The sequence below is a fragment of the Manis pentadactyla genome, chromosome 5 (assembly GCF_030020395.1).
Source record: "Manis pentadactyla isolate mManPen7 chromosome 5, mManPen7.hap1, whole genome shotgun sequence".
Classification (NCBI taxonomy): Eukaryota; Metazoa; Chordata; class Mammalia; order Pholidota; family Manidae; genus Manis; species Manis pentadactyla.
This window is the reverse complement of record NC_080023.1, coordinates 43,734,612-43,750,563: the sequence shown is the minus strand read 5'-3', so window position 1 is coordinate 43,750,563 and position 15,952 is coordinate 43,734,612. Positions and strand designations below refer to the sequence as shown.

The 15,952-nt window shown below is 37.6% G+C and overlaps 1 protein-coding gene across 8 annotated transcripts in view; it reads right to left on the bottom strand.

The window, feature by feature from the left end:
* The window catches only part of KIT (KIT proto-oncogene, receptor tyrosine kinase), an 83,924-nt gene that overhangs the window by 30,362 nt on the left and 37,610 nt on the right, over positions 1-15,952 (bottom strand). For 4 of the 8 annotated variants that reach the window (XM_036895210.2, XM_036895214.2, XM_036895207.2 and 1 more), the window contains 3 exons: positions 15,605-15,741; positions 11,556-11,727; positions 1,385-1,574 (listed from right to left, as the gene is read on the bottom strand). In XM_036895210.2, coding sequence (XP_036751105.1) covers positions 1,385-1,574; positions 11,556-11,727; positions 15,605-15,741 — 499 coding nt within the window. The remainder of the gene's footprint in view (positions 1-1,384; positions 1,575-11,555; positions 11,728-15,604; positions 15,742-15,952) is intronic. The other 4 variants (XM_036895213.2, XM_036895215.2, XM_036895208.2 and 1 more) reach the window with 1 other exon arrangement.

The window sequence follows — 15,952 nt, the reverse complement described above, 5'->3', positions numbered from 1 at the left end:
GCTCCACAGGCAATCCCCTGTCACTTGAAACCATATGCTGTTTGCTCACAACTTTCAAATCCTTATCTGTAGCCCAGATTTCCCTGTTGACGCCTCCCTGGCAGGGCTATTTTGCATGCTCCCATCCTTCTTGCCTTGTGGGCCCCCTAATAATGACTCACACCTGCAACCTTCCCCCAGTCTAGCCCTTGGGAGATCAGACCCACAAGGAAGCTGACTGCCGGGAGGGTCTACAGCCAATGAGGGGCCGAGCCATGGGAGGGGCTATAGTCCAGAGCCATGGCTCCCCTGGATCAGACTGCAGCTGACCCACACCCTTTCTTTCCTCCCCTCACCCCAACCCCCAGGAAGGTCTCTTTCCTCCTTAAAGATCTCTTGCCTGAGAATTCCTGTCTCAGGCTCTACTTCTAGGGAACCTGACCTGGGATACTTCTTACCTGAGCTCTCCACTCAGGATCCAAGGGTCAACCTCAAATTCAACAAATCCCAGGCCACACTCGCTATCTTTGTCCGTCTTCCTCCTCGTCAACCAGCAGCGCCCCCTTGCCATTCAACCTGGCTGAGGTGCACAGACTCCCGAGTGCCCCTCTCCTGCCTCCCAGTCACCAACTCACACTGAGGAGGTAGTGTGGCCACTTCCCCACCCACCCTCTTCCCTCCGACCCTTAGACTTTGGACCAGGACAGCATCATGTCTTACCTATATTCTTAGAACAGCCAACAGCTCCTGACTAGAAAAAAATACAGACTCCATCTAGGCACCTACCTCTTATTAGCCCTTCGATCTTGGTCAAATTCCTTATGTCATCTGTGTCTCAACTTCCTCTTCCCCAGAAATAAGGGAAAGAAGAGTGCCTACTCATGGGGTGTGCAGAACTAATACTGAGTCCACATACATAAGGTGCTTAGAACAATGCATGCAGAAAAAAGCACCCACAGCTTACAAGAGTGTAATTACTGCTACTATTTTTATTATATATGTTTTCAAAGATCACATGGGAGGTCTCATATAAAACAAGTGGTATTCACTGCATAGCCCAAAGCTCCATAATGATGCTTCAGTTTCTTATAGTTTAAAAAAATTAAAGGTACTAACTTTCCTCTTTCTCTGAAAAGAAACTATTTAATGTGTCCCTAGTATCTTCTGGTCACTGCTGTGAACTGTCTTCAACTCTGGGAAAGAACTGTCGTCCACTTTACCAAAGAGAAAACTGAGGAGCAGACTTTTTTGTGTGTGCTCTAAATGAAAGATTGGGATGAAGACTCAGGAAGCAAGTCCAAACTTCCTTCCACACCTGCCGTCCTCGCGTACACTTACAGGGCACAAGGGGACCAGCCAGAAAAGGGGGGAGAGTGAAATCTGCAGGGCCAGGCCCCTTTCTTACCTGATGTTGCTTTCATTGTCAGACTTGGGATAATCTTCCCATTTATCCGTGGAGGTTCTGTTCATATATATCCACTGTCGGTGTTCAGGTTTGGGGTATGCCTCGTATTCAACAATCAGCTCTACATTCTCTCCATCGTTTACAAATATTGTAGTATTCATCATAGGGAAGATAGTAATGAATCCTTTATCTAATTTTAACAGAATAAAACAGAAAGAAACTGTTATCCCCAAGTGCCCAACAAAAAACCAAGCTTCATCTTTGGATCCCAAAGATATCTGGTTTCCAGTACTAACTGGCAATAACAAGGAAGAGAATTTAACAAGCCATTTTACATTTCTCTTTGCTCCTTTAATCACTGTCATGAAGTGAGAAAGGACACACACTTGAAACATTTATTCTCCCATCTCTGTCTCTTAAGCAACTCTCTTAAAATGCTATCACCATCTTACAGGTTTTCTAGAAATACTAGTCTTGACGTTTATTAGGTTAAAAAGTATTTGGACTAAATAGATAGGCTATACCTAGACTCAATATAATTGTGTATGTGATAAGAAGGCATCATAAATGAAAAAGGGAAAGAGAGTCCTCATGATCAATAAAAATGTTGGAAGAGTGTCATTTAGTCTTTGCAGAAAAATAAACTTACATCTCATCACATCATTTACCATAGGTAAATCAAGGACAGAACTGAACAGTCAAACCAAACTTTAAACTAAACAGCAGAACTGAATCCTATCTAACTTTTACAGAAGAGCAGTTTTCCAGGCTAATTTTAGAAGCAATGGAAGAAAACAAATCATAATAGGAAAATATGACTACATAAACATTTTTAAATGTCTATATAAGTAAAATTAATTAAGGAAATAGGCAAAAGAGGTCATAAAAATATAGAAGGAAGCATTTAAACATATAATTAAAATAAGGCATCACTTTTCACTTATTAAAAATGGCAAAACCTGCAACAAAACTTTAAAAATAAAGTATATCCATCCTATGGGCAAACAATAACAAAATTAATGTGAAATAAACTTGATAATTTTATAAGTGTGGTAAAAGTAGCACTCTGAACTATGCAATGGAAAATGGCACAATTGTCTTAGAAAGCATTTAGCAGTATAGATTTTTTTAAAATTATCTATTCTTCAATTTAATCCTGTAATTTCCATTTGAGAACTCTTCTTAGTGGAAAGCTACATGCAAAAAAGAAGTGCTTCTTACACTAGTTATAATAATTTTTAAAATGAAGAGACAGAACTGGTTAAACAAAAAAGTTGGCCCTTAGAAATGGCTATATAATAATAGTATAAGAAAGAGCTTGAAAAAGAATGTAATAAAATAAATGCCAATTATAATTTCTATAGCCACCACTTATGGAATCTTACTATGTGCCAAGAACTGTCAATAAGTGCTTTGGCATACATTTTATTTAATAATTATGACAAATATTAAATCTCATAATAATACTGAAAGAGAAAGCTTAGAGGAGCCAAGATGGCGGCGTGAGTAGAGCAGCGGAAATCTCCTCCCAAAACCACATATATTTTTGAAAATACAACAAATACAACTCTTCCTAAAAGAGAGACCAGAAGGCACAGGACAACAGCCAGACTACATCCACACCTGCAAGAACCCAGCACCTCAAGAAGGGGATAAGATACAAGCCGCAGCCCGGCGGGACCTGAGTGCCCCTCACCCCAGCTCCCGGCAGGAGGAGAAGAGTTGGAGCAGGGAGGGAGAGGGAGCCCAGGACTGCTAAACACCCAGCCCCAGCCATCTGCACCAGAGCGCAGACACAGTGCATGCATGGGGTGCTGGAAACTAGGGAAACAGGACAGTAAGACCTGTGAGCGGGTCCCCACAGCCGGCGCCCCTGGGACAAAGAGAAGCGAGTGCTTTTTGAAAGTCTTAAAGGGACAGGGACCCCACAGCTGGACAGAAGCGTCCCGGGACACTTACCCGAGCAGCTGGGAATCCCAGGGAATTCTGGGCACCCTAATCCCCTGGGCACCAGGGCAGCTTGGAGGCCCCTCACAGAGATAAACGGCCTCCCGGACATTTCCCCTCCGATGCAGCTCTGCCATATCGGAGCAGCGGCCTGAGGCAGGCCATGCCCACAGCAAACGCTGAGCTAAACTCCATAGCAGCCGGGCAAGAATCAGAAGCCCCGTCAGCGTGCAGCTGCCCAGCACAAGCCGCTAGAGGTCGCTGTTCTCCAAGGAGAAGAGGGCCACAAACCAACAAGAAGGGACGTTCTCCCAGACATCACTTGGGCCAGCTCCGCAAACTATCTCTATCGCCATGAAAAGGCAGAAAAATTTGATACAGAGCAAAATCACAACCCCTGAGAGGGAGATAGACCTAACCAGTCTTCCTGAAAAAGAATTCAAAATAAAAATCATAAACATGCTGACGGAGCTGCAGAGAAATATACAAGAGCTAAAGGATGATGTCTGGAGGGAGATTACAGAAGTGAAACAATCTCTGGAAGGATCTATAAGCAGAATGGATAAGATGTAAGAGGCCATTGATGGAATAGAAACCAGAGAACAGGAACACATAGAAGCTGATGCAGAGAGAGATAAAAGGATCTCCAGGAATGAAACAATATTAAGAGAACTGTGTGACCAATCCAAAAGGAACAATATCCGCATTATTGGGGTACCAGAAGAAGAAGAGAGAAAAAGGGATAGAAAGTGTCTTTGAAGAAATAATTGCTGAGAACTTCCCCAAACTGGGGGAGGAAATAGTTGCTCAGACTACAGAAGCACACTGAAATCCCAACAGAAGGGACCCAAAGAGGACAACACCAAGACATATAATAATTAAAATGGCAAAGATCAAGGACAAGGACAGAGTATTAAAGGCAGCCAGAGAGAGAAAAAAGGTCACCTACAAAGGAAAACCCATCAGGCTATCATCAGACTTCTCAACAGAAACCTCACAGGCCAGAAGAGAATGGCATGATATATTTAATACAATGAAACAGAAGGGCCTTGAACCAAGGATACTGTATCTAGCATGAATATCATTTAAACATGAGGGAGGGATTAAACAATTCCCAGACAAGCAAAAGTTGAGGGAATTTGTCTCCCACAAACCACCTCTATAGGGTATTTTAGAGGGACTGCTCTACATGGGAGCACTCCTAAAAAGAGCACAGAACAAAACACCCAACATATGAAGAATGGAGGAGGAGGAATAAGAAGAGAGAGAAATAAAGAATCATAACACTATGTTTATAATAGTTTAATAAGTGAGTTAAGTAAGAAGGTTAGATAGTAAAGAAGCTACGCTTGAACCTTTGGTAACCACGTATCTAAAGCCTGCAATGGCAATAAGTACATATCTTTCAATAATCACCCTAAATGTAAATGGGCTGAATGCACCAATCAAAAGACACAGAGTAATAGAATGGATAAAAAAGCAAGACCCATCTATATGCTGCTTACAAGAGATTCACCTCAAACCCAAAGACATGCACAGATTAAAAGTCAAGGGATGGAAAAAGATACTTCATGCAAACAACAGAGAGAAAAAAAGCAGGTGTTGCAATACTAGCATCAGACAAAATAGACTTCAAAACAAAGAAAGTAACAAGAGATAAAGAAGAACATTAAATAATGATAAAGGGCTCAGTCCAACAAGAGGATATAACCATTACAAACATATATCCACCCAATACAGAAGCACCAATATATGTGAAACAAATACTAACAGAATTAAGGGAGGAAATAGAACGCAATGCATTCATTTTGAGAGACTTTACCACACCACTCACTCCAAAGGACAGATCCACCAGACAGAAAATAAGTAAGGACACAGAGGCACTGAACAACACACTAGAACAGATGAACCTAATAAACATCTATAGAACTCTACATCCAAAATGAACAGGATACACATTCTTATCAAGTGCACATGGAACATTCTCCAGAATAGACCACATACTAGGCCACAAAAGGAGCCTCGGTAAATTCTAAAAGACTGAAATCCTAACAACCAACTTTTCAGACCACAAAGGTATAAAACTAGAAATAAATTGTACAAAAAAAACAAAAAGGCTCACAAACACATGGAGGCTTAACAACACGCTCCTAAATAATCAATGGATCAACGACCAAATTAAAATGGAGATCCAGCAATATATGGAACAAATGACAACAACGACACAAAGCCCCAACTTCTGTGGAACGCAGCAAAAGCAGTCTTAAGAGGAAAGTATATAGCGATCTAGGCATATTTAAAGAAGGAAGAACAATCCCAAATGAATAGTCTAATGTCACAATTATCGAAATTGGAAAAAGAAGAACAGATGAGGCCTAAGGTCAGCAGAAGGAGGGACATAATAAAGATCAGAGAAGAAATAAATAAAATTGAGAAGAATAAAACAATAGCAAAAATCGATGAAACCAAGAGCTGGTTCTTCGAGAAAATAAACAAAATAGATAAGCCTCTAGCCAGACTTATTAAGAGAAAAAGAGAGTCAACACACATCAACAGAATCAGAAACGAGAAAGGAAAAATCACAATAGACCCCACAGAAATACAAAGAATTATTAGAGACTACTATGAAAACCTATATGGAACAAGCTGGAAAACCTAGGAGAAATGGACAGCTTCCTAGAAAAATACAACCTTCCAAGACTGACCCAGAAAGAAACAGAAAATCTAAACAGACCAATTACCAGCAACGAAATTGAAGCGGTAATCAAAAAACTACGCAAGAACAAAACCCTCGGGCCATATGGATTCACCTCGGAATTTTATCAGACATACAGAGAAGACATAATACCCATTCTCCTTAAAGTTTTCCAAAAAATAGAAGAGGAGGGGATACTCCCAAACTCATTCTATGAAGCCAACATCACCCTAATACCAAAACCAGGCAAAGACCCCACCAAAAAAGAAAACTACAGACCAATATCCCTGATGAACGTAGATGCAAAAATACTCAACAAAATATTAGCAAACCGAATTCAAAAATACATCAAGAGGATCATAAACCATGACCAAGTGGGATTCATCCCAGGGATGCAAGTATGGTACGACATTCGAAAATCCATCAACATCATCCACCACATCAACAAAAACAAGGACAAAAACCACATGATCATCTCCATAGATGCTGAAAAAGCACTGACAAAATTCAACATCCATTCATGATAAAAACTCTTAACAAAATGGGCATAGAGGGCAAGTACCTCAACATAATAAAGGCCATCTATGATAAACCCACAACTAACATCATACTGAACAGCGAGAGGCTGAAAGCTTTTCCTCTGAGATCGGGAGCAAGACAGGGATGCCCACTCTCTCCACTGTTATTCAACATAGTCCTGGAGGTCCTAGCCATGGCAATTAGACAAAACAAAGAAATACAAGGAATCCAGATTGGTAAAGAAGAAGTCAAACTGTCACTATTTGCAGATGATATAATATTGTACATAAAAAACCCTAAAGACTCCACTGCAAAACTACTAGAACTAATATCAGAATTCAGCAAAGCTGCATGATACAAAATTAACACACATAAATCTGTGGCTTTCCTATACACCTACAATGAACTAATAGAAAGAGAAATCAGGAAAACAATTCCATTCACAATTGCATCTAAAAGAATAAAATACCTAGGAATAAACCTAACCAAGGAAGTGAAAGACCTATACCCTGAAAAGTACAAGACACTCTTAAGAGAAATTAAAGAGGACACTAACAAATGGAAACTCATCCCATGCTCTTGGCTAGGAAGAATTAATATCATCAAAATGGCCATCCTGCCCAAAGCAATATACAAATTTGATGCAATCCCTATCAAATTACCAGCAACATTCTTCAACGAACTGGAACAAATAGTTCAAAAATTCATATGGAACACCGAAGACCCCGAATAGCCAAAGCAATCCTGAGAAGGAAGGATAAAGTTGGGGGGGGGGCTCTCACTCCCCAACTTCAAACTCTACTACAAAGCCACAGTAATTAAGACAGTTTGGTACTGGCACAAGAACAGAGCCACAGACCAGTGGAACAGAATAGAGACTCCAAACATTAACCAAAACATATATGGCCAATTAATATACGATAAAGGAGCCATGGACATACAATGGGGAAATGACAGTCTCTTCAACAGATGGTGCTGGCAAAACTGGACAGCTACATGTAAGAGAATGAAATTGGATCACTGTCTAACCCCATACACAAAAGTAAATTTGAAATGGATCAAAGACCTGAATGTATGTCATGAAACCATAAAACTCTTAGAAAAAAACATAGGCAAAAATCTCTTGGACATAAACATTAGTGACTTCTTCATGAACATATCTCCCTGGGCAAGGAAAACAACAGCAAAAATGAACAAGTGGGACTATATCAAGCTGAAAAGCTTCTGTACAGCAAAGGACACAATCAATAAAACAAAAAGGTACCCTACAGTATGGGAGAATATTTTCGTAAATGACAGAGCTGATAAAGGGTTGACATCCAAAATATATAAAGAACTCACACACCTAAACAAACAAAAAGCAAATAATCCAATTAAAAAATGGGCAGAGGAGCTGAACAGACACTTCTCCAAAGAAGAAATTCAGATGGCCAACAGACACATGAAAAGATGCTCCACATCACTTGTCATCAGAGAAATGCAAATTAAAACCTCAATGAGATTATCACCTCACACCAGTAAGGATCGCCATCATCGAAAAGACAAGCAACAACAAATGTTGGCCAGGTTGTGGAGAAAGGGGAACTCTCCTACACTGCTGGTGGGAATGTAAATTAGTTCAACCATTGTGGAAAGCAGTATGGAGGTTCCTCAAAATGCTCAAAATAGAAATACCATTTGACCCAGGAATTCCACTTCTAGGAATTTACCCTAAGAATGCAGCACTCCAGTTTGAAAAAGACAGATGCACCCCTATGTTTATCGCTGCACTATTTACAATAGCCAAGATATGGAAGCAACCTAAATGTCCATCAGTAGATGAATGGATAAAGAAGATGTGGTACATATACACAATGGAATGTTACTCAGCCATTAGAGAAAAACAGATCCTACCATTTGCAACAACACGATGGAGCTAGAGGGAATTATGCTCAGTGAAATAAGCCAGGTGGAGAAAGACAAGTACCAAATGATTTCACTCATATGTGGAGTATAAGAACAAAGGAAAACTGAAGGAACAAAACAGCAGCAGAATCACAGAACCCAAGAATGGACTAATAGTTACCAAAGGGAAAGGGACTGGGGAGGATGGGTGGGAAGGGAGGGACAAGGGTGGGGAAAAAGAAAGGGGGCATTACGATTAGCATGTATAGTGTGGTGGGGGGCATGGGGAGGGCTGTGCAACACAGAGAAGACAAGTAGTGATTCTACAGCATCTTACTACGCTGATGGACAGTGACTGTGAAGGGGTGTGTGTGGGGGACTTGGTGAAGGGGGGAGCCTAGTAATCATAATGTTCTTCATGTAACTGTAGATTAATGATACCAAAATAATAAATAAATAATAAATAAACAAATAAGTAAATAAATAAATAAAAGAGAAAGCTTATAACTCCTAATGTATAGATGGAAAAAAATCAAGTCTTACAAAGGCATATAGCTTGCTACGCAATGGCAGAACCTAGATTTGAATACAGGTCTACAGGTCTTTGAAAAGCCAAGGCTCACCATTTCTTACCAGAGCAAACCCTAGCATCACTATATACTCTCAATTAGAGAGAGACAGAATAAAACTCTGTGTAGAAAACCCAGCTGCACAGAAATATACTAGCAATATACCAAATCTTAAAAATGGTTATATCAAGTTAGTGGGATTATGGAACAATTTTTATTTTATTCTTATTTTTTGAAATTTTTAAATTAATTATAAAATTTAAGATTATCATTATTGTTGGTGCTATTTGATTAAATATATTTAAGTCCCACATGAGCTGTCATATAGTATCTGCTACTGCCCTTTAGCTCCCTACACATTCAGAATAAAAAATGGAATCCCACCATCCTTCGTACCAATGGAAAAAGGATGAGAATGAAAAATCATCCAAATGAAAACAATCACCTTGTTCTAATACCTAAATCAGAACTACCCCCTGACAGTGTTTAAGCTAATGTAGGTTTATTTTGAGGGAATCAATGTTTCATCTGAATGCTACATTAAATTTTCAGGTTCTCAAGGTCATAAATACAACAATACTGTGCCATGCAAAACTTTGAAATATTACGAACAATAGTCACACAAATTATTTCTCTCACAATCACCACATACAAAACACTTATCACTAGTTCCTTCTGAGTTTTCTATAGACTAGTTTGCTCAATATATTTTTATGTCTATAGTGGAAGAGCTTCAAATTCATGAAGGATAAGAATTATTAGAATCAAAAAACTCCATCTAAGTTGTTACATGATTTTTTTTTCAAGTACTTCTGCATTAAGAAATTGGTGATAAACTAACATTTAATCAAGTACAAACACTATGCCAGGCACTTCTATAAAATCTATTGTCTTTCCACCTTTACACAGCCCTGGGAGTGAGAGGCTGTGTTTCTCAGAAGAGAAAATGCAGGCCATGTTAAAGTAGGGTGCATTAAAAAGTTAAGTGGTTCTGCCCCAACTCGAAACCAGGTCCCCGTCTTCATGAAATCTTGTTCTCTCCACCACTCCACGTTATGTCCAAATTTTATTCACAGCCCCTAAAGAAATTATGTTTCTCTTTGTCTCTTCCTGCTCCTGTTGTGTCCCAACCCCCTGCTGAAACAATACAAAACCAGATTCAGATTTCATGGCCCCAAGTCTTTCCAGTTATATAGTTATATTCTTGGAAATTGATGAATGGATTTTAAAAATTTGATTACATACAACAATATACTCAAAATATCCTTACTAATTGCTTTCTGGAGCTGAAGCTGATATATCAGCATGCTCCCTAATCAACTTAGCAAATTAGCACTTATGGAGTTTAATATTTTAAAAGCATAGCCTTCTATTCGAATTAACAAATGGTTTACAATCACGTTTAGGGACAAAGTAATACTCTTTCTGTGTGCTAACACTAAATTGCAAGTAAAGTGTCTTTTCCACATTCCGTCTGGTGAGATCCTTTCCATTACAACATGGGCAGAAATGCCCAAATTATATGAGATAATTGTGGGATAAATCATAGACCTTTAACATTTCTCCATAAATTATTGAAGAAATATGAAGGAAAGTAGAGAAATGAAAATAAATGTTGTATCATTTTATTATTGCTCATGATGACGAATTTCACCATCATACATGTATTTAATCAAAGTCAAGCACTAAGAATATGGTTGCATCAAAGACAAGAAAATAAGACTAAATTCAAACAATACTCAAAAAAGTGTATACATGAAGTAATTTGAAAATTATTATTTTCAGTAAATCAAAAAATCCAGTACTTCACTACACTCTTTCATTAAACAGATGCTTGAAAAATAAATATTTAATGAGATTTCTAGAGTGGGGGAGAAAAGGCTAAACCAATTGTATATACCAAGTATGTTGGGGTTAAGGGCACAGGTGCCATGTGTCAGCTGATGCTCTGAAGGACCCATGCTCCAGGCTGCAGTGGACCTCCTTCCTGAAGGTTCATGCTATGGTCTCTACGTTGGAGGATTGGGCGAGGTGAGGGGCATTCTAGAGAGAAGCCCAACTCAGCCCTTCCTGCTACAAGTGAACTGGAGCCCATGAGCAGTGGAATGAGAAACCCTAGGCTGAGGAGCATCACCAAAAGATCCAGAGACATACTTTAGGCTCTAAGCATTTGCAATATTTCAGAGAGAGTCTAATTCCATTTCCAAACTCAAGTCATTCAGCAAGGACTAGAATTTCTGAAGAAGCTCAAAACTTACATTTTATTTGTCTGGCGGGAAGGGGAAGGGTGGGTAGCAGAAAATGTTTAAACAGCTTCTGTTACAGCTTTCCACTTACCTCTATTGAATTGGTAGAATTTGCTTTTGTGCTCGACTTGGAAGAGGCTATAAATGATAATTTTCTTTATTTTATTCATTCATTTATTCATTCATTCATTCAGCGATAATAAAATCTCTAAGAATCTGTTCAACATTCCATTAACATAAAAAGGAAACTATGTAGTAATTTCTTCTTTCACTACTGCCAGTAATTTATACAGTCCCATGAAGATATTTACCCACTACTTCCAAGGTTGTTGTGACATTTGCTGATCCAAAAGTATTATTGGCATAACACATGTACGCTCCAGAATCATTAACTCTCGCTGGGCTGATAGTCAACCTTTCCTGACGCACAAAATTGAAGTCACCCTGATGCCAGCTATTACTCTTCACTTGTGTGTTAGTCTGCTGGTTTCAGAAGGGGAAAAAAAATTAAAGATTACCATACAATTTATATTCACGATCTTTCCTAGATAAATTAAAAATAGCAGCAATTAACTTCTCCATATTAGCATTCATTATACACTACTTAAATAAGAATACTAAAGCATCATGACAGGTCTGTCATTGGGACACTTCATACTACAGGATTATATTGAAAAAGAGTTATTACTAATGATGAGGAAAAAAACATGAAAATTCATTTCTTAATAACCATAGCATACATAATTCCAAATTCTCTGCAGCGCTAATTATTTTTTAACACTGCCAAACTTAGTTTATAATTTAATTTAAAACTTAGTATATAAGAAATATTACAGAATACTGATATTTTAGTTTCAGCATGTTTACATCATATCAGTATTTCCTCTTACATTTTTCCTATTCTATATCCCAGTGATCGAAAGAAAACATAATGCTAATAACAGTCATGTTCTATTTTGTGAACATTTATGTTATTTTCATGAATAAAGAAAAATAGAATTGCAACATCTAAAACTAATTAGGAATTAATCCTATAGTTCTCACCCAGCAAACTTCTGGCAATTGGATTCCTAAGTATGTAAGATAACAAAATCAAGCCCCAAATTATGTAAGCATAAACTGAAGAGAAAAAGTCCAAATTTACTCTTGTGACAGCATTCTACTCTTATTTGTCTGTAGACAAGATATGGGAAGATTTTTTTTTGTATGGAGATGTCATGGGAAAGAAACCATAATACAAACTGTAGCCACTCTCTGAAAAAATTAAAGGGAGTAGCAAATAGCTTTAATTTAGTTAGATGTAGATCTTCCAAATTTTCTGTTATGTGAACACATTTCTACTACAATGGGAAAAAAACAACTAAAAAAAGAAAGTAAACAGGAGCTGATACTGACATAGAACAAGATCAAGGGTAAGTTGCCGGCCAGGTTATGGTGAACCAATTAGCACCGGACCATTCTGACAGTATTGCAAATCAGAACAATCCTTCTGGGAAGCAACTGTCAGTATGGTCATAACCCTCATCAATTCCAGAAAATTCATCTCTAAGAAATAACTCAGTACAAAACAAAAGCTCCAAGATATTACAGTGAAAACTCAGAGATGACCTAAATGTCTATCAAAATTATGAATATGTGAAAATAAGAAAAATGTTTATATTACTTAAAAGGCATAAATAGAGTGTACCTGAAAACTGCGGCCCTGTGATAATGCATATGCATGGGGGCACAAAGAAAAGAAAAAGAAAAAAAAATGCAGGCAGGCAATATAGAATTTATAAGAACTAGCCACATGTGACAACTGACCACTTGAAATGTGGTAGTCCAAAATGAGTTGCGCTATAAATATAAAATATGTCCTGGATTTTGAAGACTTAATATTAGAGAATTTTACATTACATAGGATGCTCATATTATATTACTATTGCACATCACTGCTATATATGACAGTGGAATTATATCTATTTCTCTATTATTGTATTTTTGGAAACATTTTTACATTAAAATAAGCACACATCAAAGATGACTGCCAAAGCTGAGTGTTTGAAATAAAAAAAAAACACTTGCTTTGTTAACTGAGATCTTGGGCAAGTCAAGGATACCACTAGTCTCAGCTTTTATTTCTAAAAGGGAATAAGGGGAAAAAGATCTTTAAAGGCCTTTCCAATTTGGAACAATATGTAGATCTGTAGATCCTCTCTTCTAAGACAGTTTTATAATAATTGGCAGGAATCCACCATTTCATTGCATAAAAGCAACTGTTAAAAAGATACAACAAGGTAAAGTGACATTTTCTCTAACCTCTCCTAGTCTATCACAACACAGACTTCTCTGCAAAGGCAGATTGACAGTGGATAGGTGGTAACACCATATTCTATATTTCTGGTGTCTTCCTTCCAGTCCTTGCAAGAGCCCAAGAGTCTAAATAGGGAGCTAAACAGGAACAAGGAACATGTCGTACCAAAAGGAATAGATGATCATAAAAATGCAATACTAATACCCAAACCCAGACCATAATTTAGGATACTGTCAAAGATCATAATTAAAAGTAAAAATACAAGGGTTTAGAAGCATTATAAAAGTTAACCAAGATTCACAAGTGTTGAATAAACTCCAAGACTCTCTTAAGTTTTCCAACAAACAGTTGTAAAACTCTACAACAGTCACCTTACTCTAAATTTCATTGTGAGTTAAACTTATTCTAAATGGTCAGAATCAAATACCATGGATTTTTAAAATAATTTGATAGTCTAACAGTGCTCAGTATCCAAATTAAGCCAAAGGACATCAAAAAAAGATTCACAGATGCACCTTGGCCTAGAGCCATGAGCCCCATCTGCAACTAACACATTACATATTGTTTGCACGTGATTTGGTTTTCCTTAACCCTTGGAGGTGCACACTGAGATTTCCCCAAAGAGCTCCCAACACTGAAGGCTTATCTACCAGCGCCAGTGGATTAATTGGGAATGGCATGCAGGGCTCCTGGGAAAAATGGCTCAGAACAAAACTGCCTGGGGCAATTTAATTTCTCATCTCAAAAAGGCTAATTTCTAGTTATAAAGAGGCTCAAATACACACAGTCTAAACTGTTCTTTCATCTGAAATGAAGGATTATAGAAAGCTATATGGAGTTAATACGGAATTGTATTTATAAGGGTAGTCAAAAACCCATGTACAAGCTATTGTTTTTATTGAATCACAGGATATGGAAATTAAAATTTGTTTCTCTAAGTCATTGGTTTCAAAGAACAAGTCTACAGGATGATCCATTCTCCCAGGCAATGGCAGGCTTCACTTAGCAGGGCACCATTCATCACAGGCCTAATGAATACCATCATAATACTTTGCATTATGCTAATCACCATCACGATTACTTATTTAGCAAAGAAGTCTTCAAGCACACATGAGATTGCTAATGTTGAATATAGAGCATGAGGAGGAAGAAGAGAAAGAGGAAGGAGGAAAACATAATATTTCTTTTTTTCCACAACAATGCACACTGAAGAAAAAATCACTGTCATAGCTAATTAACTAGATGGCCAAGATTATTCAAACAAAAATTACTGAAAACCCAAGTCAATGGGAATTTTAAAGCAAAAAATAAGGGAAATTAGATGTTTAAAGACCTTGCAATATTTAGAGAGAATAACAAATATAACTTGTTAAAATTTATTTATTTTTAAGATATGTCTAACAAGGTACTGACAAGTAGTAGACATTCAATATGCATTTGTTAAATGAATGAGAACCAAAATACGTCCAAATGTTTCAGGTTAAAGATAACCGTTTTATTAATAGCGACTAAAACAAATAGAAAACCATTAGCAACTTGATCTCAGGTAACCAGCCTCAAAGGAGGAAATCAGATCCATGCAAAAAGAAACACATCTCTCAAATGGATAGGCCAGTTTGTGGAGAAAAGAAAAACATTTATTCTTTTTAAACATGAAAGGAAAAAAGATTGGTGACTCTTCCCCATATTGTAAATAATCTGGTATGAACAGTTTGGACAATAGCTTTAAATATCAAGGTTTTGTGCAGTTAACCCATTGGTTTTTTAAAAAAATTTCCCTACTAAAATTATTCAAAGAAACGGCATGAAATAATAATATGAGTCCAAAGTTCTCTCTTCAATTTTCTCAAAATAAATTTATAAAATAACATTTATTTGTTACTAATAGTGAATGTGCACATCTACATATGGTGGTAGGAAAGGGAGAAATATGCATACTCCCAGACTGACACGCCCGCTGAGCCATCCCCAGGACAATTAATAGACTCTTTTAAAGAAAACCTTTAAAATCTTTCACATAGAAAGCATGACATATTGAGAAAATGAGGGAAACAATTCACTCACCTGGCTGTTTTCCCTTATCCACATTGAGTCCACAGAACTAGATACATCTTTTATCAAGCACATCACTGTAAATTCTTCCCCTTCCCTGAGAAGATAGCTTGCTTTGGACACAGACACAACAGGTACAGTTCTGATGGCTAGAATAAAAAGAATGTGGTCCTCAAATAATTTGTTCTATTATAGCGTATTTTAACTCACCACTTTTCTTCAAATGCACATAGCTTATTTTGTTATCTTTCAAATAAAATATAAAGTTTGGTAATAACCAATCTGTACTACTTGCATATGGGAAGACATCAGCAATTAAAGCATGCATCCTTCAAGTAAACTCATTTAACATGGAGTGAA